The sequence below is a fragment of the Pyrus communis genome, chromosome 5, assembly GCF_041283825.1.
Source record: "Pyrus communis isolate YQ-2024b chromosome 5, ASM4128382v1, whole genome shotgun sequence".
Taxonomy (NCBI): Eukaryota; Viridiplantae; Streptophyta; class Magnoliopsida; order Rosales; family Rosaceae; genus Pyrus; species Pyrus communis.
In genome coordinates this window covers 1,700,303-1,728,089 of record NC_142569.1, presented here as the reverse complement: position 1 = coordinate 1,728,089, position 27,787 = coordinate 1,700,303, and the positions used below count along the sequence as shown (strand labels likewise).

Below are 27,787 nucleotides of genomic sequence, written 5' to 3'. Positions count from 1 at the left end.
TGGTGAAAAAGGAGCCCTTGATTAGCTTAGTTCTGCTCACAAATTATAATGCTAGTGAAAAGAAAAAAGACATTTACGATTCACACTGTATACAAAAATCCCTCACATAGAGTATAATAACAACGAGATCGTAACAGTTTAGATTGCTAAGTCTTTTTTCTTCAAAACTAAACTTCAAGTACATTTTTACTATGACAATGAGTTAACCCCGAAGTTTAAAGGCTATTGTTCCTTTTTCTAATAATATGGAAGAAAAAAAGAAAAGAAAAAAACACTAGAGAACAAGAAGTCTATTTCTAATGACTCCAAAACAGTTATTAAAAAAAGTTTAAACTAAACAAAAATGAGACTTCGTATGCCCTTAAAAGTCCAACCTGGCTAGCCCAAACAATGTCGTTCCGCCATCTCACTGACGAAACTTCCAAATTTTATGCAGGGATTTTCTAATAAAAAAATGCTGCAAATGTTTGACTTTAAGAGGCCACATCCAACCAATTTGTCCAAAGTCCAGAAGGCGTTGCATTCTATGTGGAGTCTGTGTCCAAGTTTTCTTCCACGAGTACCTTTCGTGGTGGACCAAAAATTATTATTTACATATCTTTTACCTAAATTTATGGATTAAACAAATAATAATTACAAGATTACTTAACCAATAGTAATACATTTAGCAAGTAATCAGTAGTGCTTTGGCAAACCTTTGTTCTGCAATAATGAATTTTCTGAAAGGTCTGCTAAATGTTTTAGTTCTTCAGCACCTCCTTCTCCAGCTCTGCTCTTCCTTGGACACCATAAAATTTGATCAATCCGTCGGAGACGGTGATTTCTTGGTGTCCAAGAACGAGACCTTTGTCCTGGGATTCTTTAGTCCCGGGACATCTACCAACCGCTATGTCGGAATTTGGTACAAATTTTCGGAAGACTTGGTTGTGTGGGTGGCCAACAGAGATTATCCCATCAATGGCAGCTCAGGAGTTCTCTCAATAGGTTCTGATGGAAACCTAGTGCTACAAGCCAATACTAGCCAAGGCCTAGTTCCTCTGTGGTCAACAAATGTTTCGATATCACCAGCGAGCAACGGTAATATTTCTGCGCAAATTCTTGATTCGGGAAGCCTTGTTTTGGCTCAACAAGGCAGCCAGGATGTTTTTTGGCAGAGTACTGATCACCCTACAAATATTCTTCTTTCGAATATGAAAATCGGGTTGGACAGAAGAAGTGGCATAAACCGGTTCCTCACGTGTTGGAACTCGGACAATGATCCTGGGACGGGGAATGTTTCGTTGAGAATGGACCCGAATGGATCGCCTCAGTTGATCTTGTACAAGGATGACGCTAAGTGGTGGAGGTCAGGACAGTGGAACGGGATTCAATGGGGAGGCATACCTGCCGTGCAGCGGAACGTTGTGTTTAAGATCAATTTTGTGAACAACCAAGATGAAATTGCTGTGCGGTGGACTGTTCTTGACCCTTCAATTTACTCGGTGATCACAATAGACGGGTCGGGAACACTCAACCAGCTATCATGGCAGGACCAGCAGCACCAGTGGGTTTCGCTTTGGTCGGCACCATTGGATGCCTGTGACAGCTATGGCAAGTGTGGTCAATTTGGCAATTGCAATCCTTACACCAACAGTGGGTTCAACTGCACATGCTACCCCGGATATGAACCAACCTCACCGCAGGATTGGGATTTAAGAGATGGGACAGATGGGTGCAAGAGGCCTCAGGGCTCGCCGTCCATGTGCAGGAACGGTGAGGGTTTTGTGAAGCTGGAGAATGTAAAGGTTCCAGACACGTCCTCTATAAAATTGGAGAATAATTTGAGCTTAGAAGCGTGCGAGGAGGAGTGCTTGAACAACTGCTCGTGCTTGGCATATGCGAGTGCAGATGTGAGGAATGGAGGGACTGGATGCATGACATGGTATAGAGATTTGATGGATACTAAGCAGTTCACAGAAGGCGGGCAAGATTTGTACGTCCGCGTTGATGCAGTAGTTTTAGGTACCTTATTTTCCTACAGATTGCGTCAATTACATGTTTCAACTTCATACCATTCATAGCACTAGTGAATTGAATTTTTTTTTCTTTTTTTCAGCTCAGTATAAAAACAAGTCAGGAGGGAGAAGGCGACTGGCTATTATATTGGTAGTGTCAACTTCTGTCGCCTCATTGCTCATCCTCGCAGTTCTATGTTGGTTCAGGAAAAGGAGCAGGAAAGGTATGCGAAAAGGAAAAGTTTCCCCTTCTATCGTCTTGTAAATTTGTTTTGCAGCTTTATTTCAGCTCAAATTTCATTTTCTTTGTGAAATTTTTTATACCCTGAAATTTCAATGGAATTGAAACAGGGAGAGGAGGAGAACCTAGATTTCTGAATGATCCCGCTGCTTCTGGTGTACGAAGCTATGAAGATTTGCCAATAAAAAATGAGGTTGATGAACACAGAGGAGACACAGATTTACCTTTTTTCGATTTAACCACTGTGGTTGCAGCCACAGAAAACTTCTCTTATGCTAACATGCTTGGACATGGCGGCTTCGGCACGGTATATAAGGTACTTTCCCTAGAACATTTTGAGCGTCTCAGCGTTGTGTGGCTTCAAATAAAATGTGAAATACGCTTCCGTGTACTTTGTTTAATCTGCTGCAAATATACCAATACATAAGCTCTGTGACATTGAGGCAGATAAGACAGAATTGGATGTAAACATTATATCGATCTGAAGTTGTCATTAAGATTGTCGAGTCTTCACTGTGATTTCAGGGATGTCTAGCTGATGGACAGGACATAGCTGTCAAAAGATTATCGAGAAATTCAGGACAAGGCGTAGATGAATTCAAGAACGAAGTAATGCTTATAGCAAAGCTTCAGCATAGAAATCTTGTGAGGCTTTTGGGTTGCTGCATACATAAAGAAGAGAGGATGCTAATCTATGAATACATGCCAAATCGCAGCTTGGACTTGTGCATTTTCGGTATGCAATCTATGAATACATGCTGAAATTAAGAAATCCTAAACTTGTAGCTAATAGAAGCTTTTATGTATTGTGTTCAGATAAAAATAGAAAGTCGTTGTTAGATTGGAGAAAGCGGTTTCAAATTATCATTGGGATTGCTCGAGGCGTCCTATATCTTCATCAAGATTCGAGACTAAAAATAATCCACAGGGATTTGAAAGCAAGCAATGTTTTACTGGATGGTTCAATGAACCCAAAAATATCAGATTTTGGCATGGCAAGAATGTTCGGGGATGATCAAATTGAAGCAAACACGAATAGAGTTGTTGGCACCTAGTAATTCTCTCCTCTCACCCGAAATAAAACACTAGAGCTGAAATGTTTTTTAGTACTGATAATGTGTGATTGCAGCGGCTACATGTCACCGGAGTATGCTATGGATGGACTATATTCCATAAAATCCGATGTGTTTAGCTTCGGAGTCTTAGCACTAGAGATCATTAGCGGCAGAAAGAACAGTTTCCAATTCGAAAACACCTCTCTAAATTTGGTTGGACTTGTAAGTAAACAGATAATTTTTCAAATGATAAATCTAACTCTTGAATAGTCCAATGATCTAAACATTGTGCTCACACTTGTTTCAGATATGGGACTTGTGGACAGAAGGAAAAGTCTTGGACATAGTTGATTCATCACTGAACCAGTCGTATTCGACTCACGAAGTTATGAGATGCATTCAGATTGGGCTCTTGTGCGTGCAAGAAAACGCAGCGGACCGGCCAACCATGCTAGATGTTGTGTTCATGCTGGGGAATGAAACGAATCTTCCACATCCAAAAAAGGCAGCGTTTAGCTTCAAAACCGGCGGTCCGGATTCTTCAACATCTAGAGGAGCTTCCTCTGTAAATGATGTAACAGTAACAGTTATTGAACCTCGTTGAGTTTGCACTTTTCAGGCCTTGTAGAGATTTTGCATTACTTCTTAAAGTATTTGTACTCAAATCGAGATTTCTTTGTAGGTGAAGATTTTAAATTCAAATTCAAATCCTAGAATCCAAACGAGGCCCAAATGTTTAAATTTTAGATCAAACATGAAGACGTGTGAGTAACAAATTGAAATTCTCAATTGTAAACAAAAATCTTGGCCGTGACAGGTAGTGTGCGAATTCCCTTCTTAACAAAACAAGTTATAGTTTTTAACTTTTTTTTTTGACAAAAATAAGCTTGGAATTTTGACAAAAGTTAGAAATTATAAATTGATATGCACAAATTCTCTTGTTTTGAATTTATAAACATAGAAATTTTGATTTTTCGCCTGAAAAAAAAAATTTGGAATTTGGGAATCCAATATTTAAAATCTATGTAAATGAATGTCATTTTTAAATTTCTATGAGTGAGAGTTTAAAAATAAAAAATTCCTATTCAAATTCGATCGTTCTTTTAGATTAACAAAACAAGAAAACTTTCAAATTCTTTACAAATTCTAAAAAAAAAAATTCAGTCAATTATATTTCTATCATTTTGAAAGGCTTATTATATTAACACCCCACAAATTGTTGAATAAACCCCACATTTGCTTTTTCACTTAAAAATTATCTTAATACACCCCACATACTTTCCCATAATACCCCCACACTCTACATTCTCAATATACAATTATACACCTTATATTTTGTACATACACCTCACATTTCTCAAATCTTATACCACTTATTTTTTAATTTTCAAAAACTGAATCTAACCATTTGAACGTTTAATTTGTCGAAAGATTTCAAATCATTTGAACGTTTAATTTGACATCTTCAACGCTGCAATGGGCAAATTTAAGTACAATGTTGCCTATGATTTAATTCCCTTCGCCAAACCAGATGGTACAAGTGCTGGCACTTAGGATGATTTGGTGCATCAAGTATTTATCAGGGTATGTAGTGTTAACCATACCATACATAGAATCCAGAAAGACAGAAGAGTTAAGGGAGAAGAGAAAGAATCAGAAAGCTTAGAGAGAGAGAAAGAAATCTTCTTTTCTTTATTATTTTTGCATTGTACTAATCTTCTTACACAAGCTATATTATATACTACCTTGACCTTATCATATCTGAACTGTCCTAACCATAGTCTTCAATCTAGCCACTGTATTACTGACAGATGGCACAATCTAACTAATTCAGTTATATACTCTTACATCCCCCCTCAAGCTCAGGTTGGGAGGACCCAAGCTGGAGGTTGAAACAGTGAGTAGCAAACAAAGGGGAACTGAGGCCTTTAGTGAGAATATCAGCAAACTGTTCGGAGGAGGAGACAAACTGCACGAGAAGCTGCTTGTGAGCCACACGCTCTCGAACAAAATGAACATCTACTTCAATGTGTTTTGTCCGCTGATGTTGGACAGGATTAAAAGAGAGAGCAATAGCAGACATATTGTCACAGAATAAAACAGGAGTAGACTCGAGGGGGATCTTCAAAAAGGTAAGAAGTTGCTGCACCCAATCTAACTTGGCAGCAGTAGTTGATAAAGCCCTGTACTCCGCCTCAGTGGACGATCGAGACACAGTCTGTTGCTTCTTAGAGGACCAAGCAATGGGATTATTGCCAAGGAATACCACCAAGCCAGTAGTGGACCGTCGATCATTAGGATCCCCTGCCCAGTCAGCATCACTAAAAGCCTTGAGGATCAACTCTCCACTGGTGTAACTAATTCCATGACTGAGAGAACCTTTAAGATATCTTAAGATTCGTTTGACAGCAGTGAAGTGAGATAGCATGGGAACCTGCATAAACTGACTAACTTGATGAACAGAAAAGGCTATGTCAGGCCTGGTAAATACAAGATATTGCAAAGCCCCAACTAGACTTCTGTATAGAGCTGGATTATTAAACGGTTGGCCATCATCCTTAATAAGCCTATGGTACGGCAAACAAGGAGTGGCAGCAGGTTTGGAGTCCAGCATATCAGATTTCTTCAACAAATCTTGAATGTACTTTTCCTGAGATAGAAACAAACCAGAAGCAGTTCTAGTGATCTGAATACCCAAGAAAAAATGTAAAGGACCAAGATCCTTAAGCTCAAATTCTTTGGTTAACTGGGCAATGACTTATTGAATTATTGCAGCTGCACTTCCAGTGATGATTATATCATCAACATACAACAGAAGAATCACAATGTCAGCACCAACATACTTAACAAACAGTGAAGAATCAGAATATGTATTGCTGAAACCCAACTGTGGTAAAAACTGAGTAAATCGATCATTCCAAGCCCTCGGAGCCTGTTTTAAGCCATAAAGAGACTTGTGTAACTTGCATACTAAGTATGAATATCTAGAATCTTCAAACCCGGGAGGTTGTGACATGTATACCTCTTCATTTAAAATGCCATGAAGGAAGGCATTTTTAACATCAAGTTGTCTTAAGGGCCAATTAAACTGAGCAGCAAGAGCAAGAACTAATCGAACTGTGGTAGGCTTGACCACAGGACTAAACGTTTCCCCATAATCCAAACCTTGTTCCTGGCTAAACCCCTTTGCTACCAATCGAGCCTTATGTCTGGCAATGCTGCCATCAGCATTCCTTTTTACTTTAAACACCCATTTACAGCCAACTAAATTCTTATTAGGTGGCAGATCAACCAAACTCCAGGTATTCTGTGAATGCAAAGCTGCAATTTCCTCTTGCATGGCACAATACCAGACTGGAACTTTCAAAGCTGACTTATAAGAGGCTGGTTCAATTGTAGTTAAATCAACCTCAGCTGCACTGTTAACAGAAGCCAAGAAAACTTTCTTCTTGATAATCCCACTTTTAGAACGTGTCTGCATAGGGTGCAGATTCATTAATGGAATGTCATGAACCACATGCAAAGTGTCTGAGCTATACTCAGGTACCACAGAAGAATCTTGCACAACAATGGATTGAGGAGCAGGGGAGGGTTGAGAGGAAGATTGGATATTAGGCTGAGAATGGGGCAGATTGGAGGAGTGGGATGAAGAACAGGATGTGAAAGGGGTAACCAGGATATTAGCAAGATTAGGAAGCACAGAGGAATAGGGAACAATAGAGGGAGATGATTGTAACACAGAAAGCTTGGGTTTGACAACCATTGTGGCATATGGAAAGTCTATCTCATTAAAAATAACATGTCTGGATATATAAGTCTTCTCATGACAGGGATCATAACAAGTGTACCCCTTGTAATTCAAAGCATATCCCAAAAATATACACTTAGTAGATCTAGGTTGAAACTTGTTGCTATTATAAGGTTTTAACAATGGAAAACAAGCACACCCGAAGACTCGAAGATGATGAATATCTGGAATAACATAATATAATTGTTCAAAGGGAGAATTATTATGAATAACAGGCGATGACATTCTGTTTATTAAGTAAACTGCTGTTTGACAGGCAAATGTCCAAAATTTAGAAGGCAAATGTGCAGTTTGTAACATAGTAAGGGCAGTTTGAACAATATGTTTATGCTTTCTCTCAGCCAACCCGTTTTGTTCAGGGGTATAAGGACAAGATTTGTGATGAAGAATGCCTTGTTGAGCAAGAAAAGATTGAACAGATTTACTAATGTATTCTCCCCCCCCCATCACTCTGCAAGATCTTAATTCGAGCTGAAAATTGGGTAAAAACATATTGATAGAAGGAAACAAACACAGAGACAAAATCTGATTTATTTCGCAAAGGAAACAGCCAGCAAAACCGTGTACATTCATCAACAAATATGACATAGTATTTAAATCCATCCACAGATACACAAGGTGCAGGACCCCATAGGTCACTATGTACAACTTGAAAATGAATTACAGATTTGGAAGTCGATGAACAAAAAGGAAGTTTACTAAATTTGCCTTCTAGACAACTTTGACAAACTATAGAAGACACATCCTTGTTAATAGCAACATTAGATTTCCTAAGTATAAGAGAGACAATAGGATTGGAGGGATGACCTAGTCTGGAGTGCCACAAGTTTGAGGTGACAGTGTGTCCAAGACAAGCAACAACTTGATTGGCTTGTTTTTGAGGAATATGAGGAATGACAGGAAATGAAGAAATGGGATACAATCCATTGTTGCAGAGGCCCTTAAACAAGATTCTCCCTGTGGCTTTGTCCTGAATCAAAAAACAAGCAGCATCAAAAATTAGCCAACAGTTGTTGTCAAGACAAATACGATGAACGGACAACAGATTATGGGATAGCTTTGGAACATAAAGAACAGAATTCAATTTTATAGACTGTGGAGAAGTCCTTAAAAGGGAATCGCCAATATGAGAGACTTGCAAACCTTCACCAGCAGCTGTTTGAACTGTGTCAGTTTGAGAATATGGTGAAGCAACGGACAAATTACTCAATTCATTCGTCATGTGATTGGTTGCCCCGGAATCAGTGAGCCAGACTTGAGAAGAAACTGGATTAGGCATGGCAGAAGATGCATTCATGGCATAGGAAGAAGATGCATTCATGGAAGGAACCATATTCACAGAGGACATATTAGACACAGGAGGCATAGCACTCATATACTGAGACTGCATTAAACCAGGAAACACAGTATGCATAGCAGTCATTTGTGATGGATAATTCCTTTCTTTGTTTCTGTAAAAACATGTCTTAGCCGTGTGATTACTTCTATCACAAATTTGACAATTCTCAGAAGATTCAGTACATCTATACACACATGTAGCAGCAGAATGTCCATGTTGAGAACATATTTGACATATGACATTGGAAAGAGAATTACCATTGTGAGCCGGAGAAGGACTACCAAGTATACCAGGAGCAAAATCCCGAACGGTAGGTTTAGAATGATAAAACTTTTGTCCCTGATTCGAACCAAATCTCTGACCTTGATTATACGTAGCTTTGCCTTTACCCTTAAATTTGGACTTGTGACCCCCATTATAGAATGAAGATTGACCAGAGTTCCCATGAAAACCATTAGAATTGTGAAATCCATTTGAGAAAGAACCTTGATCTGAAGATGACGAAGCCCCAGAAGTAAAACCTTGCTCCTTTACCAGCATTGCAGTAGGAAAAGAAACACATGAATTGTTTTCAATAGTGGCTTCTTCAGCAAGTAATTGAGCACGAAATTCCTTCAACGATATCACATTCTCTCGGCCACGAATAACACATCTGAACGTATTGTATTTTGCAGGTAGACCATTTAAGGCCAAGATCACAATATCCTCATCAACAAATGTAACACCAGCAGCTGCTAGATAGTCTCTTGTTTCTTTGATGCGTTGAAGATATTGGGAGACAGAATCAGCCCATTTCTTGATTGTTTGAAGATTAGACTTTAGCTGGAAAATAGAAGTCTTGCTTACCGTAGAAAACTGTTCTTGAAGACGAACCCATAAATCTCTAGCACTACTACTCCCAATTGCACAAGAAATAGCCATGGGAGACAAGGTAGCAGTGATAAGTTGCATGAGAGCCCGATCATGCATCTTCCAAACCTTATACGAATCCGATTCAACTCTCATACCAGACCCAGACGCAGTAACTTCCAGATCAGTAGAAAACTGAGACGGACACGGATTTGTTCCATCAACAAAATCCATAATTCCATAGCCTTCAAGCATCAACTTCATTTGAAAATGGCATTGAAGGTAGTTAGAATCATCCAATTTAACCGAAACCGAAGTTGACACAGACGAAATCAACCCAGTAATAGGGGACTGCAAGATTTGCAGTTGATTTGCAGTAATCATAGTAAGAACTCTCTCAGAGGAATAAAACCAAACAGGTGGTGAGCAAAGATTTTCAGAGGAAAAATCAAAGAAATGGGCAAACACCAGAACCCAGAAATCAGAAAAAGAATGATTCAGAAAGAAGAAAAGAATGGAGCGGAAGCTTAAGAAACCAGAATCGAAGAAGCTTACGATCGAAGCTTACGATCGAGACTTACGAGAGCGATTGATACCATGTTAACCATACCATACATAGAATCCAGAAAGACAGAAGAGTTAAGGGAGAAGAGAAAGAATCAAAAAGCTTAGAGAGAGAGAAAGAAATCTTCTTTTCTTTATTATTTTTGCATTGTACTAATCTTCTTACACAAGCTATATTATATACTACCTTGACCTTATCATATCTGAACTGTCCTAACCATAGTCTTCAATCTAGCCACTGTATTACTGACAGATGGCATAATCTAACTAATTCAGTTATATACTCTTACATGTAGTACTAGAAACTAGTGTAGAGTTCACTTTTTTGTTTTTTTTGGGAAACTAGGAATAACATTCCAAGGCCAGGAAGCCAAAAGGTACAAGCCTACAAAGAGGCAAACACCAAGGAAGGCAGAACGAAAACGACATTGATGAAAAGGGATACAACCAGAAGATGCATCAACCAAGTTGAGCGTCACCCCAAACACCGCCCCAACAAATCAATGACGACAAAGAAGATCATCATTGTTCAAAATGTGAACCAACGAAGATGGGGCCTGACAACCACCCAAACAGTATCACACATCTCCGGAAAACCAACCGACGCAAGAAAATCCGACGCCATATTGGCTAATCTTCGGAAAATCAACATTTTCTTTGCTGCCACATACAACGACCTGTTTGCTCTAATTGTTGCGTCTGCTGCCACTACATCGAAATTCTGTCACAAATTATTAGTATTACAACTAATGATAAAATTGTGTAGAGTTCACTTTGTTTAACAATTTTATCATTAGTTGTAATATTAATAACTGTGACATAATTTCGATGCAGTGGCAACATACTCGACAATTAGAGCAAACAGGTCGTTCTATGTGGCAACAAAGAAACTGTTGAAGTCGTCATCACCATCGCCGCACTGGTGAGCCAAACGGATGAACAGTTGTGGGATCCAAAAGAAGAAAAGGGCAAACAAAAGAACTCCCAACACAACACCTCCAACAAATACCAAAGATAAAGCCTTTAATTTGGACCAAAAATGCTGATTGGAATTTGACAAAAATGTCGCCTGGGATTTAAATCGTATATGGGTTTGTTTTCAATTCCACTATTAAAACTCATTTTGTCTGTTTTTAATATTTGGTGGTAATTTAGATGTTTAATTCTTCATGTAATCCTTGTGATCCCTAAAAGATATGAATATAGAAGTTTAAATAACGCATCAATATCGATGTCATCGAAATCACTAAAACAATGAAAATATATGAAGTCTTATCTCATGTGAAGCTTCCAAAACATCGATTTCGTGTTCTATTCGTCAAAAACAATTTTTCTCAATTAACATGTTTGTAGTTTCATTGGTTAGGGTTTTGTTCAACAATGGAGGGTGGGAGGGTTTTGATAGTTGAGAAGATAAATAATACGATAAAAGTGATTTGAGATGTATTTAGAAATTTTTATTTATTTTTAAAACCTAATAAGGTCAAAATTGTCATTGCATAGTTGAGTAAATAAGTCATTTAATATTAAATTTTAATATGAGATGCAATTAACATTTTGTGAAGTCTAATATAAAAAATCTTTTAAAATTCTTTAATAAGCTTAAATTTCTTTATCCAGCGTAAAGCTAAATTGAAATTCTCGATTTTCGATAAATACGATGGTAGCACGCTAATGACTTTTTTGTTAAATTATTATTAATACTAAATTGTTGGACCACATGCTAATGACTTAGGTTATAAAACATTTCTTCTTCTTTCAACGATGTCTTCATACGTGGACCCAAAAAATGATGTCCTTATATGTTATTACACTTCACACAATATACTGTAATTTTATGCTTATCTATACTCTTTTTTTTTTAATGATTTTAATAGTCACCTCGCGGCACTGAAGGCGATTATATTACTTTACTCTAAAGTAGGGGAGGTGGCACTGTGCAATTTTGGGTGTAGATTTCAGTTCATTTACAAAATTGCCACTGAGTCTCTCATTCCCTCCCTAAAGACCTCTTCTTTGCTTTCCCCAGTTAAAGACTGCGATTCGCCACTGAGCTCCGAGTTCAGGGCTCTGTCCCTCTACGGCGGTAGAAATGGAGTCTCCACCTCCTCGGCGATGGCCACGGAGGCTCAGCTCTCGACCCAAGACGTCAAATTGAAGGATGCCCAGATGGAGGTAGCTGATAAGCCTGAGAAAGTCGTGCTTCCAACCAACGAGTCCTCCGAAAGCCTCATCAGAATTCGACACACGGTATTTATTGAAACTTCATTGCATTGGATTGGATTTATGATTGTGTTATGTTAAATTGAAGTAGGAGGTGGTTTCCTGTTGAATTTTTTGAATTTTTAGATTCGTAGGAGCTTCCCCTTTTTGAAAGTTTGATGCTTTTAATCAACCATTTTCAATTCTACGTTACTAATTGTCACCTGATTCTGTTGTGAAGAATGAGGAAGTGAGGATGAAGAAAATAAGAACAAAACTTTTCGGTAATTCGAAATTTGATCGAATAGGACATGGAAAAATGGGTGTACAGCAGTAGATAAGCTGGGAGAATTTTCATCCTGTTTTTGGGAATGTGAGAAGATACATGGGTTTCTGTATTTTGATAAAGTGTTGAGGTCGAGCTATGTTAATTTTTTTCTGAATTTCCTTGTAGTTTGATATCAATGGCGCCTTTTCCGCTGTTATGGTGATGAACTATTTATATGTGTTTGACTGCAGTGTGCACACGTGATGGCCATGGCTGTTCAGAAGCTCTTCCCGGATGCAAAAGTGACAATTGGTCCGTGGATAGAAAATGGGTTCTATTATGATTTTGATACGGAGCCTTTGACGGACAAAGAGTTGAAGAGAATCAAGGAGATGGTAAGTGGAATTTCTGTATAAGTTATCATGTTTGTATCAAAGTTTTGAAACCATGAAACTATTGAAAACTATTCATGAGCATTTCTTTCATGATTTGTAGGATCGCATCATTGGTAGAAACTTACCACGCATAAGAGAAGAAGTTTCAAGAGATGAAGCTCACAAAAGAATAACCGCTCTCAACGAACCATACAAATTGGAAATTTTGGATAGCATTAAAGAAGATCCCATTACCATATATCATATTGGTAAGGGTTTCACTATTTTCAGGCTCAATATAGTATGGAAGGTGATGATTTAATGTGCAGGAACTGTGCGTAAATGATATTTTTATTAGCTACACAAGTGAAATGTACAGTGTTTGTGTTGAGTCTTAAGATTGAAATTTAAAGGAATAAAAAAGAGAGGGCAGGGGTGTGCTCGGGGAAACAATGTTGTTGGTGATCTTTAAATATGAGTTATTGATATGCAGATTGAAAAGGAGATTAATTTGAAGGTGGGAGGAACCTTTTGGTCAAGCTAACCAAATTATACTTATGTTTATACATATGCATGCTTGTACTGGGATTTGATTGTGTTTTGAACTAGCATCTTGTCATATTAGACTGTCTTTATGTCATAATTCCTCATAGTATGCCGAATTCTTCATAGGTGATGAATGGTGGGACCTATGTGCGGGGCCCCATGTTGAAAAAACTGGAAATATTAACAGAAAAGCTGTCGAACTTGAGTCTATCGCTGGTGCCTACTGGAGAGGAGATGAAAAGAAACCGATGCTGCAGAGGATCTATGGCAACGCATGGGAGAGTGAAGATCAATTGAAGGCATATCTTCATTTCAAGGAGGAAGCTAAACGTCGAGATCACAGGCGCCTTGGTCAAGTTCTTGACCTGTTTTCTAGACAGGTACTCAGAATTGCCCTGAATCTCTTTCTGCTGTTTACGCAGATTTATCAGTTAGCAATCCCATTATTTGTAGTTATGAGGATTCTTGCATTGAACATTTTCGTTGTTGAATTTTCACAGAATGATGCTGGTGGGGGTTTAGTGTTCTGGCATCCAAGGGGTGCTATTGTGAGGCATGTAATGGAAGATTTGTGGAAAAAGATCCACATAGAACGTGGTTACGATCTGCTGTATACTCCACATGTTGCAAAGGCGAACCTTTGGCAGATGAGTGGTCATCTGGATTACTACAAGGAGAATATGTATGATCAAAATAAATGTTGAGGATGAACTTTATCGGCTTTCGACCAATGAACTGCCCCTATCATGTCTTGGTTTACAAAAGGAAGCCTCACTCATATCATGAATTTCCTATTCGAGTTGCTGAGTTGGGAACCGTATATAGATACGAATTATCTGGAAGCTTGCATGGTCTTTCTTGTGTAAAAGGTTTTACTCAGGTATCGTGTTAGTATTTGCAAACTGTTAGTCTATAATCCTAGGTGTATGAAGTGTTTTTTCTTTTCTTTTTTGTTTAACCTCGGGACCTGTTGCAGGATGGTGTCCGCATATTTTGTCTAGAAGATCAGATCAAAGATGAAATAAGGGGTGTCCTAGATCTTACCGAAGAACTTTTGTTGCAATTTGGCTTCAGAAACCTGCTTTTATATGACAATCCAACAATCCAAACTTAGCAGTGTCAAAGAGAGGAGCTTCCTCTCTAAACAACGTGACGATAACTACGGTTGTAGCACGCTAATGGTTAGGTTATACAGCATTTCTTCTTCTTTCAATTATGTGTTCATGTGTTATTACACTTGAGACAATGTACTGTACTTCTATGCATAGTACATACTGTTAATTTTCTTTTAATGATTGTAATAGTCTCCTTGCGGCACTGAAGGTAATTATATTTTCTTTGAACAACGGTCGAAAGCAACATAAAGATATGTCGACATATTCAAACCTAACAAAACTATTGGTAGAAAAAAAATGCATCGGATATGTGGAGAGAAGAGAAGGAATTAGGTATGGTCGATCCATCTCTGGGTCAGACGTACTTTGCGTGCAAGAAAGCGCATCAAAGAGGCCAACCAAGACGGAAGTTATTTTCAGAAGGCATTACGTGGTGTTGAATTTTATGACAAAAATGAAAGGTAATATCATTCATTACCGGTCGTACAGACTTGGCCCCATTCAGAGCCAATTTGTCTTATCAATCTACTGAATACAACTGGAAGTCGAGCGTAATGAAGAAATCTTGTAGTGTAAACAAAAGAACAAAATGAAGAAATCTTGTAGAGAAAGAAGAGAATCAAGAAGAGAGAGGGAGCAAGATTTAGAGAGAGAGAGAGAGAGAGAGATATATATATATATATATATATATATATACTGAATACAGACTGTTCGCACAGCGTATGCCCTTAAATTAGTGTTACTCGAAACTCGATCAAAGAAAAAGAAAATCCAGCCTTTCCGGCTTTTTGTTTCTGCATGTCAAAAGAAGCAGCCATTTTAGCACTTAAACTCCTCCATGAGAAAGCTAACAATGAATTCTACTGAATTCTTTTTTGTCAGTACTGTATTGCTCATCTTCCTTGCGATTCTTCCCTCTTCCATTTCGGTTACCCTAGACGCCATTACACCAAACCAACCCCTAAGAGAGGACGACGTTCTTCTCTCCCCCACTAAAATCTTTGCACTAGGGTTTTTTAAGCCAGGCAATTCTCGTAGCCGTTACATTGGAGTTTGGTTCAACAAAATTTCAATCAAAACCGTTGTCTGGATTGCAAACAGAGAAAACCCCATAGTTCCTACTGCTGGAACTGGACTTCTAGCCATTCATGGAGAACATGGTGGCCTTGTTATTTATGGGGAGGACCAAAATACCCCTATCTGGTCCGCTAATCTCACCGTCTCTGCTCCAAACAATTCCGTGATAGCCAAGCTTTCGGATAAGGGAAATCTTGTTGTTGAAATTAATGGTGAAAAGGTGTGGCAAGGTTTTGATTATCCCACAAATACGATGCTTCCTTTTATGAAAATTGGGCTGGACAGGCGGTCCCGGTTGAACCGGTTCCTCACAGCTTGGAAGTCCCAAGATGACCCGGGAATGGGCAACTGTTCGTTCCGGATGGAGCCAAGCGAGAGTCCACAGGAGTTCTTATACATGGGTCAGACTCGATTGTGGCGGACTGGACCTTGGACCGGTGAAAGATGGTCCGGGGTGCCTGACATGGTAAAACTATTCTTCACCAACGTTACTTTTGTGAACAATCAAGATGAGGTATTCATCATGGATGTAGTTCCTGAATCAACCTCCGTAAAATTCGTGATCGATGAATCAGGAAACATTGAACGGTCCGCATGGGACGCTGAAGTGCATAAATGGGTCCGGCATTGGTCGCCGGATTGGCAGTGTGATTCTTACAGGGTGTGTGGTCCGAATAGCATTTGTGACCCATACAAAAACTTTGCGGATAAATTTGAGTGCAAATGCCTACCTGGATTCGTACCCAAGTTGCAACGTGAGTGGTATTCGAGAGATTGGTCAGGCGGGTGCGTGAGGCAAAACGGATCATCCGTTTGCCAAAACGGGGAAGGGTTCGTGAAGTTGGAACGCGTGAAGCTGCCGGACACTTCTACGGCACGTGTGAACATGAGCAGGAGTCGGGAAGCATGTAAAGAAGAATGCCTGAGAAATTGTTCTTGCACGGCATACGCAAATGCAGATGAAAGGCAGGGAGGGAGTGGCTGTATAACATGGCATGGGGACTTGATGGACACAAGGACTTATTTGGATACGGGTCAAGATTTAGGTGTGCGAGTTGATGCAACTGTTTTAGGTATATTTGCTTATCAATTTATCTTCTTGCTTCTCTTTTCCTTGTCAATAATTGTGCTCGTAAAGCCGAGGTTCCATGAAAAAAAAATCTTCTTTCTTTATTTCATTAAAAAATTGAGGAATTATTATTTAGTTTGGTAGTTGTACGTTTATTATCATTCTAAAAAAAATCATTTGGCACTGGCCTCTTGCCAACTAATAAAAGTGAAATTGTTTCGTCAAGAGTATAAGATGACTTTTTTAGAGTACTCATTTTTTTATTAAAAATTCAGAAATTTCTATAAATTAATACTAAAAATTTAGTTCTTATGTTCATTGGAGCTTTTTACAATGTTTTTTTTTTTTTCCCGAATTTTTACAAGTTTTTTTAAACATGGAAATAAATGCTTGTATATCTGCAGCTCAATACGCAAAGAAGTCAAACAGTTCTTTTGGCAAGAAGAGGAAGCTGGAAGTTTCAGTAGCATGTGGTCTTTTGTTCTTCCTCGTGTTTTCCCTTGCATGTTGGTTGGTACAGAGGAAGAGAAAAGGTAAACAAATTTCCTTTTACTAGGTTGCCCTCTAAGCATTCACAATTATGCAACTGGATATTGGTTTTAATTATTTAAGAACACAATATTATCTGTTTATGTACTTTTATCACAGGTAAAAAACGTCAGGATAAATTTTTCAATGTGACCATAGCATCAACCTCCTGGGAAGATTCTTCTGCTAGAACAAATATTGATGAAAGTGGAATAAACTCTGAATTACCATTCTTTGAACTAAGTACCATAGTTAAGGCCACAAATAATTTCGCTTCCAACAACAAGCTTGGAACAGGTGGTTTCGGCTCAGTTTATAAGGTACGTAGTTACCCTCAGATAATGTCTCAAATCATAAATCAAACTTTGAATAGACATTTTTTAGATTTATTTTTTAGCCATCTGCACTCCAAATCAATTATTTTTTCCCTTCTAGTTTAAACAGAAGAACATAATGAATAAATCTTGCAGAGATAGAAAGAGAATCAAGAAGAGAGAGGGAGCAAGATTTAGAGAGAGAGAGAGAGAGAGAGAGAGAGAGAGAGATTTTAGACAGAAAAAGTGAATCTTTGTTAATGGTTTCAGGAAAAATACAAGGTAGTGATCCATAAGGATATATATCCAAACTATATTGCTTACAAGCTAAGCTAACATTTAGCTCACAGGCTATTGACACTTACAAACAATAGGATTACAAGACCATTACAGTTAACAAAAATCAAGAGACCCGTCCAATAAAGACTGGAAAGGTTGACTCAAAAATATATTTGATTAAAATTCAAACCCAATGAATAATCGATAAGTGGTGGGAACTATCTTGTTTCTACTTTTCACATTCATCTTAGATACCAACTAGCAAGAATGCCCACACGATACTGTAGGTTTTGAAACTGTATAAAACATGTAGAAAGTTTTAAATCTATATATGATAAGTCATACTACTTATATATATATGTGGAAATCTATTAACATTTACAATAAGGAACAATAAGCAGAGTTGAACTTCCTTAATCTAATGGGTTTGCTTCTTCACTTCGTTTCTCCCTCTTTCTACATAAGTTTTCATTTCTTTGTTACAAATTGAAAAAATAGAAGTTAATGTGAACAAATGACAGTTGGATTTGTTAAAGGATCCTCTTGCTAAAGATCAGAACAACAAAAGGACTAATAAAAAGTTAGAAAAATGGCTTACGTAGTTGAGAACTGTTGGCGCACCTTAAATATTGTCTGAATCCAAGTTTTACAAATCGTTCGTATTCAAACCAATCAATTCAACTATACTTAAACAAATTTGGTCTAAACTGTTTAAAAACTGAAATATAAACCCTCATTTTGCATAATTGTTAACTCAGAAAAACAAATGCATAAATGGACAGATGGTGTTTTAGAGAAAAGTTTCTTTATCCTGATATTTAACAGACAAATTTTGAAATCTAAAGCACTTAGCATACTTGAATAAAAAAAACTTGACAAAGAGAAACCTCAATGATCTGGCTCAATTCATCGTTGAAAATTTGGCCGAACTGTGATTCGCTCACTCCATTCCTAAACTAAAGAAAACCAAACCAAGTTCACCAAGAATTATGCACGATTTTTGTGAAATTATACAATGAATTATACAACATCGTTAAACAAACATGGACAGGAGCTGATCTTAAAATTTATTTAGAAGTGGTTAATCTTATGCAAGCCAAAGAAGATTGGGAGCAATAAATTACGAAACATTTCCAACTCTTTTTACCTAGCATGTCATGTCCTTTCATTGATTGTGAGTAAGGCCTGATTCACTACCTTAAGCCTGGGGATCTCAGCTTCTTCAAAATGAGGCATCTCTTAACTCTATGGAACTAACTAAAAGGGCCATCTGATTTAACACTCATAGTGAATCTTATCACCTGTGGTTGTATTTTAAATATCTTTAAGAACCAATCGGCCGTGGTTTGTAAGACAGGACTGAACTTAGAAAAAGATGATACCCAGTAACATCGATACTTAAATTTGTGGTAGGACTGGAATTTTCTCTCTTTTTTCTTAAAGATAAAGAGATAAAGCCTTCATTTGGATATAAGGATTTAAAAGAATGAATCCACATTTTGACAATAAGCTAATATTTGTTAGAACCATAAAGATATAACATATATAATCCACGAAATGATCAGATTTAATGTAATAACTGAAACTGAAATGACCATGTCCAATGAATCATTTGAAATCCATGCAATCCTTCCATCACATAAATATAAACATTATACCCACGCACCTAAAATAAAAACATGAACCAAAATTACTAAGAAACTGGAGCTTAATAAACATATACGCCCCTGCAGCTATTGCCTCATTAAGAATATCATTGAAACGGTGTGAATCGAGTTTATGATCAGAACCTATCACTGAACAGAATAGTCTGCAAGAGATTGAAACCATAAGTATCAAAAACAGGAATCCAAATAACCAAAAGGATAAATGCTTGTTCATATTCCCCTTGCACTGGTTGTACCTTTAATTCAACTCCGCTTCTAGTTCGCCGATGCTTTTAGTGATCAAAGGTTTTGTTCTTGGAATGCGAGCTTTAATTACAAACCGGGCATATGATAGTTGCTCATTTCCTTCATTTTCTTGGCATCCATAAAAGCTAAAAGCCCTGCCATATGAAGTAATAATTCAAAATACTGCGATCTTTTGTTATTTCAATCGCCTATCTCCTTCACTTGAAGTAGTCAAAGCATTTTTATGTATATGCATTGAGTTTTACTCCTTTGTTAATGTATAAATGCAATTTCAAGGGGAGGATATATATATATATATATATAAATATATATATATAGAGCTACGAATATGTTGATAATTTTCTTGAAAGGTAAGTGCACTATAAATTGAATTTGGATTATAAATTCAGGGTGTGCTTGATAATGGAAAGGAGATAGCAGTGAAAAGACTAGCCAAGAATTCTGGCCAAGGAATTGGAGAGTTTAAGAATGAAGTTGTGCTGCTTTCAAAGCTCCAACACAGGAACCTTGTGAGGATCATAGGTTGCTGCGTTCAAGATGAAGAGAAGATGCTGATCTATGAATACTTGCCAAACAAAAGTCTTGACTTTTTCATTTTCGGTATGTCTTTCTTTTACTTTTGTTCTTCTTTTTATACAAGCAATATTGTGGAGGGGAAATCAAGCTCAGGACCTCAGGTGCAGGATTGAATGCTCTTAACTCAACTCAGTTACAAGCACCTTTCTTTTCACTTGTGTATCTAAAATTGTCGGTTAAAAACCTTGAACCAAGCAAGAATACAATCTAATATACTTTGTTTACTTTTTTCCCTTACAAAGCAAAAGAGGCGTTCTTGGATTGGACAAGACGCTTTGAGATAATCTGTGGGATTGCTAGAGGGATCTTATATCTTCATCAGGATTCGAGATTAAGAATCATCCATAGAGATCTAAAGGCCAGCAATGTTCTGTTGGATTCTGCTATGAACCCCAAGATTTCAGATTTTGGTATGGCTAGGATATTTGGAGCAGAACAAATTGAAGCAAATACAAACCGTGTGGTTGGGACATAGTAAGTTTCATTCAAAACTGAAAGTACACCTGTTTTTGTTAATACAGAAAGAAGCTGTGATAATTAATCAATTTTATTTTGTTGCTTCAGCGGTTATATGTCACCAGAGTACGCAATGGAAGGACTTTTTTCAATAAAGTCTGACATATATAGCTTCGGTGTTTTACTACTAGAAATTGTTACTGGCAGAAAGAACACTGGCTACTACCACGATAGTCCTTACTCAAATTTAGTTGGACATGTAAGCATAACATTAAGACATTACCAAACTTCTCTTCATTTGCTTTTATAACTTGATGATTAATTTGTAAATGGTTTTTAGGTTTGGGACTTGTGGAAGGAAAATAGAGCCTTGGAAATCATTGATTCATCTCTGCGAGAATCATACCCTGTCAACGAAGTTCTAAGATGTATTCACATTGCCCTTTTGTGCGTGCAAGAGCAAGCGAAGGATCGTCCACTCATGTCAGCAGTGGTTTCCATGTTGGGTAATGATGCAGCAATTCCTTCACCAAAGCAACCTGGATTTTTGTTGAACAGAGGTTATCATACTAGTGGAGACCCATCATCCAATATTGATGGAGCTTACTCTGTAAATGACATGACCTATACAAAAGCAGAAGGTCGTTAAGGAGAGAACCAGACGTATAATTGGACATACTATATTATTCAATTGAGAATCACATGATGAGTGAGATAAGAAGAGAGGATATACCCCAATTTCACTCAATAATTTACCTTATAACTAGGGATCTAAGTTCTATATTAATTTGCAACACTCATCATTTGTCTTGTTGTAAATACATGTTATAAAATATATGCCCTATAATTGGGGATCTAAGTTCTATATCTGCTATACTCATCATATGTCTTGTTGTAAATACAAGCTATAAATTATTTGTAACATTCATCATCAGTCCGACCAGGCTACATAAAAGTACTTTTGGACCGCCAAAGACATGTAGGAAGGTTGACAACTTTATGACACAAGATTTTAGGAGCAAGCCTACTCAAACACTAATCATGCCACGTGTCAACCAGCAATCAAAAGAAAAGGTCACTACAAGAAAAAAGCTCTTTTGCGACACTTTATTTGCAATAGAGCACACGGCGTCGCAAATACCCAAAAATTAGCGCACATAATGATTATGAAAAAAACTTTTGCGACACTGTTCTAACTAATGTCACAAACACGTCTCCACGTCAATAGACATTTGATAGACACCTTCCCAAAAATTTTAATTTTATTTTAGCGCCCTCTTTTTCCTATTAGGCGCCTTAATTTCATATGAAAAATTCCACCAGTTTTCAATTTTATTGGTAAAGTTAGCGGCTGCCTCTCAAATACTCCATCTCCGTCTCTTTGCCTATATTCTCCCAATGTCTCAAACTCTCGGTCCTCTTACGGTCTCTCTCTCAGTGAGCTTGATTTGGACTGGTCTCTCTCAGGTTGGAATCTCGATTTCAAGTTCTATAGTCCCGATTTTGGTGTGCCTTTTAGTTTCCTAGGGTTTCTTTCTACGAATTTGTTCAATTAATTATTTTATTGATTTTCTGTGCCTTTTGATTTTTTATTTCATTCGTGTGTCCTGTTGTTTGGGATTAGAAAAATTGATTTTGATTGGTCTTGGTTGTTATTTTAGTTGTCGGGCTTTGTTTTTGGGTTCTCTGCATCTGCCGGTGACGAGCCTCACACTCACCACCACGGCTGCGGTTACGGCATCGGACACGGCCATGGCCACGAAGAGGAGAAATCTGGTCCTTGACACAAGCATCAGAGACTGGGTTCTCATCTTCCTTACGGCTTCTTTTCAACTGCTGCCCCTACGCAGCCTTATTGTGATTTTATCTATTTGTTATTGGATAATGTAGCTTAATCTTTAACCGTTGGATTGATTTTAGAGGAAAAAGAAAAGAACAATTTTTGCATGCTTAAAAGTTAATTCCTTGTTTGTTGCTTAATGTTGATGATGATTGTATTTAACTGGCAGGGTTATGTTAAATTGGATACATAGTTTCACTATCAGGTTTGGGTTCCCAGTGTTGGTTTAAGGTATTGGTCGGCTTAAAGAAATCAAGGGACAACAGTTCAAAACTTTTGAAGGTATAGAGCCTCCAAGTTTTTTTTACTTTGTTTAGCTTTTGTTAACAAAATGAATCTGAAGCTGTAAAGTGACCAGCAATTGAAATCAAGTTAGGAAATTGGGTCAGAATTTGGAAATCTTAGATGAAGTGTATGAAGGTTTAGAATTTTAATTTATGCCATAGCTATCTTGCAATTAGCTTCTCTTATAAAAACTTGAAGGCATCACAATCCATGTTGCGGTCATAACATAGATGAGTTGTATTAGCGTTTTACTTAACAAACAAATACTTTTACCTGGTGATCCTGTGGAATTTTGCTTATATCTCTGGTTTTGCATTCTTCTTATTCAATGAATGGTATTTAGTTTGAATTTTGATAGCAATGAAGATTTGGTAATAAAGTTGAATGATGTTATTACATAGCAATTTTCCCCTTTTTTGATTCAGATGAAAACTCAGAACTGTTCTAAATATAATGGCCATTTCATGCTAGATGAGGACCAATGTCATTTATACATGAATGAGCACTTGTTACGCTGGTTTTTATGTTCCTAAGACTTTCTTTCACCCATTGCAGGCTAGAAAATTTACGGCGTTTCAAAGGGATTGTAAGATTGCAAATAATGACCCAAGCTTATCATGTTACAAAGCAAGCTACAACTATATTGAGCTATCTTCACTCATGGAGCAAAGTACATGCTGATGTTAAAGCTCACCAACTCTGTATGGTAACAGAAGACGGATCAAGCAAAACAAATAGAGAGTCAACAAAAACTTGAGGCAAAGTTTCATTATATAAAGGTGAGACCAGCAGCTTCCACATCTGTCAGCTTGCTAGACTTCAACTTATTTTATATAGGATTCTACAAGTTTCTTCATAATCTTGGTGTGCTTATGCTACAGAACCATCACAAAACTAGGAGTGTCAAAACTTTGATTCATGTATAATCTTGGTGTGCTCGTTCTACAGAACCATCACGAAACTAGCTTGTAATCTGCTATTTCTTCTTGTCATTCTGTTGATACTGATGTCAGGAAAATGGATTTTTAATAATAATATATTTCTTCTTGTCAAACATGTTTCACTATGGCAGGAAAATGGATTTCCTAAAGGTCAGGCACAGAATCACGACCACGACCACAAGCCTCACACTCATTGGTGTATAATGTAGACGACCATTCAACTAACTTTAAGTAAAACTATAGTGGTGTTTTCATAGTTTTGTTGTACTTGTATATGATAATACAATGCAAATTTTTCAATAATAATATGTTTCTAGTTTGTAAAATTAAATAGAATAATTTGTATCTGGCGTCAAATATGGCGCTAGAATTTTTTTTACACTTGGATATATTATTAATGATGCTTTAAATAATGTTGTAATTTTGTCGCAAATAATATTTGCGATGGTCATTTTGCGTTGTCAATAGTTGTTAAGACTTTGCAACATAGGTTTGTTGCGACGCGTCCAAGGCCGTCGGCAAAAGCTTTTTACAACGTTTTAATCACTTTTTGCAACGTGTTCGTTTTGTCGCAAAAGGGCCATTTTTTTTTTTGTAGTGAGTCTAGGATGGGACCCAAAAGTGGTCCGGCCTGTTCTGAGTGATGTTCTAAATTTAGCACAAGTACTAAATTTAGAATGGGTCAACAAAGTGAGAATGAAACAATATCGAAGCAAACAAATCCCCATGACAATGGGTTAACGGTCCACCACTAGCCCTCGCATTTCACAAACATTTCAACATGCATTTCAAATCACATTTCACAAATGTTTCCAATCCACAATCGAATCACATTTCATAACAATAGATCGATGGCCAAATATATAAAAATACATTTAAATAGAAATCACATTTATTAAACCAAGTCATATCCACAAATGATATTATATACGAAACCAGGGTAATAATCATGTCACATTTATTAAAGTCACTCACTAAACAATGTAGGCCCACTAGACTTCACTTAGTCTCCAATAGTACTAATTTTAGTATTTAAAACGATTCGAGACATGTTGACCAAAAGTCAACTCGCAGACTTGCAATCATGATGGGGTCCACAACCCTACGTAATTCGATTTGGAATATCCACCCACGGATTTCTGATCTGTAATTTTCCAAGAGTCTCATTTATCTTCTAGAACAATATCCTAAAATTTCGAAATGAACAGTCGGATTTCCGCCAATTGCTAGAATTAGGTGGAGGTTAACGATTAGTTTTACAAATTAAAAAATTCAATTCATCAAATCCGTATGTCGGATTTCCGATCCATCAATTTCTAATGTCCTCAAATATTACGTGCTATAACGCATTAAAGTTTGGTGAAGATCCAACGGTCGGATCGTCGATGGTTGTGTCTTCTACTTTTCTACTTTCCCTTTTCTATGTTTTCCTCCCATGTAGTAGGCTGATTACTTGAAACAATGAGTATAGTACTAGTGACGCAATATGATCTACAAATGGATGGTTTCTTATAGCATGCATATCCATACATAGCAAGCAAAGTTTAACGTCATTGGTTCTTAGCTACTACACCGTCTTTTTAGCTACTTTGTGTGAAAATTATTCATGTCTGTCATGGATAATACATTCAACATCCGCAGCAAAACGCAAACACATTTTCTAGTAACCACCGTGACTAAACTATTGGATTGGAGGGGATTAAAAGGGGAGGTGTCACAAGTTTTACATACAGTCGACAAGTGGATGTGACTAGTGTTATTACTAGTAGGTGCTGTCAAAATGAGGGGAAAAGCTATCCCAATTTGGAACCAAGTTAGTCCCCATTTTCTTAAGCTCACTCTAGCTCATCTTCCATGAGAATCAAATCAAGCCTGGTCGCAAGCTCAAAACTAATTAAACAAGTCAAATTTGAGCACAATAGTGTTCGGTTCCGCTAGACTAGTTTGCAGTCCTACGTTTATTTATTTGTTGGGATTTGCTCGTTAATTCTTTTTCTATAAAATTGTTTCTTGCAAGAGAAAAGCGTATAATATTGACCAACCAATAGAATTATAGTGGTCTAGCATAAATCTTGTATATTATCACATGGTTTTTCAAACTGAAAAGCGTATAATATTGACCAACCAATAGAATTATAGTGGTCTAGCATAAATCTTGTATATTATCGCATGGTTTTTCAAACTAAATAAGGCTCATTTGGAAGTTCTTTTAAAGTGTTTTTGGTTAAATTGTTTTTGAGTTCTAAAAGTGTTTCAAGTATTTTTTTGCAGGAAGCATCACTTATATGCTTCTTTGGGGGAAATATTTTAAGTGCTTATCTGAAATTCACTTGCATTTTTATTAAGGATTGGTTTCAAAACATTCTTATAAAAAACGTTTGTAATTATTTTAAAACACTTCTAAACGTACAATAAAAAAACTAAAAATTAAGAGATCCTAAACTTGTAGCTAATAGAAGCTTTTATGTGTTGTTTTCAGATAAAAACAGAAAGTCGTTGTTAGATTGGAGAACGCGGTTTCAAATTATCATTGGGATTGCTCGAGGCGTCCTATATCTTCATCAAGATTCGAGACTAAAAATAATCCACAGGGATTTGAAAGCAAGCAATGTTTTACTGGATGGTTCAATGAACCCAAAAATATCAGATTTTGGCATGGCAAGAATGTTCGGGGATGACCAAATTGAAGCAAACACGAACAGAGTTGTTGGCACCTAGTAATTCTCTCCTCTCACTCGAAATAAAACTCTAGAGCTGATATGTTTTTTAATACTGATAATGTGTGATTGCAGCGGTTACATGTCACCGGAGTATGCTATGGATGAGCTATATTCCATAAAATCCGATGTGTTTAGCTTCGGAGTCTTGGCACTAGAGATCATTAGCGGCAAAAAGAACAGTTTCCAATTCGAAAACACCTCTCTGAATTTGGTTGGACTTGTAAGTAAACAGATAATTTTTCAAATGATAAATCTGACTCTTGAATAGTCCAATGATCCAAACATTGTGCTCACACTTGTTTCAGATATGGGACTTGTGAACAGAAGGAAAAGTCTTGGACATAGTTGATTTGTCACTGAACCAGTCGTATTCGACTCACGAAGTTATGAGATGCATTCAGATTGGGCTCTTGTGCGTGCAAGAAAACGCAACGGACCGGCCAACCATGCTAGATGTTGTGTTCATGCTGGGGAATGAAACGAATCTTCCACATCCAAAAAAGGCAGCGTTTAGCTTCAAAACTGGTGGTCCGGATTCTTCAACGTCTAGAGGAGCTTCCTCTGTAAATGATGTAACAGTAACAGTTATTGAAGCTCGTTGAGTTTGCACTTTTCAGGCCTTGTAGAGATTTTGCATTACTTCTTAAAGTATTTGTACTCAAATCAAGATTTCTTTGTAGGTGAAGATTTTAAATTCAAATTCAAATCCTAGAATCCAAACGAGGCCCAAATGTTTAAATTTTAGCTCAAACATGAAGACGTGTGAGTAACAAATTGAAATTCTCAATTGTAAACAAAAATCTTGGCCGTGATAGGTAGTGTGCGAATTCCCCTTCTTAACAAAACAAGTTATAGTTTTTAACTTTTTTTTTATGACAAAAATAAGCTTGGAATTTTGACAAAAGTTAGAAATTATAAATTGATATGCACAAATTCTCTTGTTTTGAATTTATAAACATAGAAATTTTGATTTTTCGCTTGAAAAAAAAATTTGGAATTTGGGAATCCAATGTTTAAAATCCATGTAAATGAATGTCATTTTTAAATTTCTATGAGTGAGAGTTTAAAAATAAAAAATTCCTATTGAAATTCAATCGTTCTTTTAGGTTAACAAAACAAGAAAACTTTCAAATTCTTTACAAATTCTAAAAAATAAAATTCAGTCAATTATATTTCTATCATTTTGAAAGGCTTATTATATTAACACCCCACAAATTGTTGAATAAACCCCACATTTTCTTTTTCATTTAAAAATTATCTTAATACACCCCATATACTTTCCCATAATACCCCCACACTCTACATTCTCAATATACAATTATACACCTTATATTTTGTACATACACCCCACATTTCTCAAATCTTATAACACTTATTTTTTAATTTTCAAAAATTGAATCTAACCATTTGAACGTTTAATTTGTTGAAATATTT

The 27,787-nt window shown here is 37.0% G+C and overlaps 2 protein-coding genes, 1 long non-coding RNA gene and 1 pseudogene across 9 annotated transcripts; all 4 read left to right on the top strand.

Moving 5' to 3' along the window:
- The first annotated feature begins 592 nt into the window (after positions 1-592).
- Positions 593-26,954, top strand: LOC137724528 (G-type lectin S-receptor-like serine/threonine-protein kinase At1g11410). 3 transcript variants are annotated; one of them, XM_068463288.2, is made up of 7 exons: positions 593-2,001; positions 2,096-2,218; positions 2,346-2,551; positions 2,761-2,971; positions 3,052-3,289; positions 3,365-3,512; positions 3,598-4,015. In XM_068463288.2, the coding sequence occupies exons 1-7, from the start codon at positions 711-713 to the stop codon at positions 3,892-3,894; spliced, it is 2,514 nt and encodes an 837-aa protein (XP_068319389.2). In that variant the 5' UTR covers positions 593-710; the 3' UTR covers positions 3,895-4,015. The 3 variants fall into 3 exon arrangements, with proteins under 3 accessions (XP_068319389.2, XP_088549772.1, XP_088549771.1); XM_088693645.1 differs by lacking the exons at positions 3,052-3,289; positions 3,365-3,512; positions 3,598-4,015 and adding exons at positions 26,113-26,350; positions 26,426-26,573; positions 26,659-26,954 and having other exon boundaries at positions 634-2,001; XM_088693646.1 differs by lacking the exons at positions 3,052-3,289; positions 3,365-3,512; positions 3,598-4,015 and adding an exon at positions 26,113-26,565 and having other exon boundaries at positions 633-2,001.
- LOC137721546 (threonine--tRNA ligase, chloroplastic/mitochondrial 2-like) lies at positions 10,354-14,532 on the top strand (annotated as a pseudogene). Its single transcript, XR_015962999.1, has 8 exons — positions 10,354-10,573; positions 10,685-10,772; positions 11,728-12,100; positions 12,572-12,715; positions 12,816-12,963; positions 13,367-13,620; positions 13,741-14,120; positions 14,217-14,532. The product of XR_015962999.1 is annotated as a threonine--tRNA ligase, chloroplastic/mitochondrial 2-like (transcript).
- On the top strand, positions 14,965-21,434 carry LOC137726029 (G-type lectin S-receptor-like serine/threonine-protein kinase At1g11410). Its single transcript, XM_068464887.2, has 7 exons — positions 14,965-16,505; positions 16,906-17,034; positions 17,150-17,349; positions 19,925-20,135; positions 20,354-20,585; positions 20,676-20,826; positions 20,908-21,434. Exons 1-7 carry the CDS (start codon positions 15,194-15,196, stop codon positions 21,214-21,216), a joined length of 2,544 nt encoding a protein of 847 aa, XP_068320988.2. The 5' UTR covers positions 14,965-15,193; the 3' UTR covers positions 21,217-21,434.
- On the top strand, positions 21,800-24,084 carry LOC148696535 (uncharacterized). Of its 4 annotated transcripts, XR_015962206.1 has the most exons (6): positions 21,806-22,034; positions 22,229-22,370; positions 22,577-22,689; positions 23,248-23,471; positions 23,574-23,660; positions 23,765-24,084. It is a non-coding gene; the product is annotated as an uncharacterized LOC148696535 (long non-coding RNA). The 4 variants fall into 4 exon arrangements; XR_015962205.1 differs by having other exon boundaries at positions 21,800-22,034; positions 23,248-23,660; XR_015962207.1 differs by lacking the exon at positions 23,574-23,660 and having other exon boundaries at positions 21,814-22,034.
- Positions 26,955-27,787: the final 833 nt, after the last annotated feature.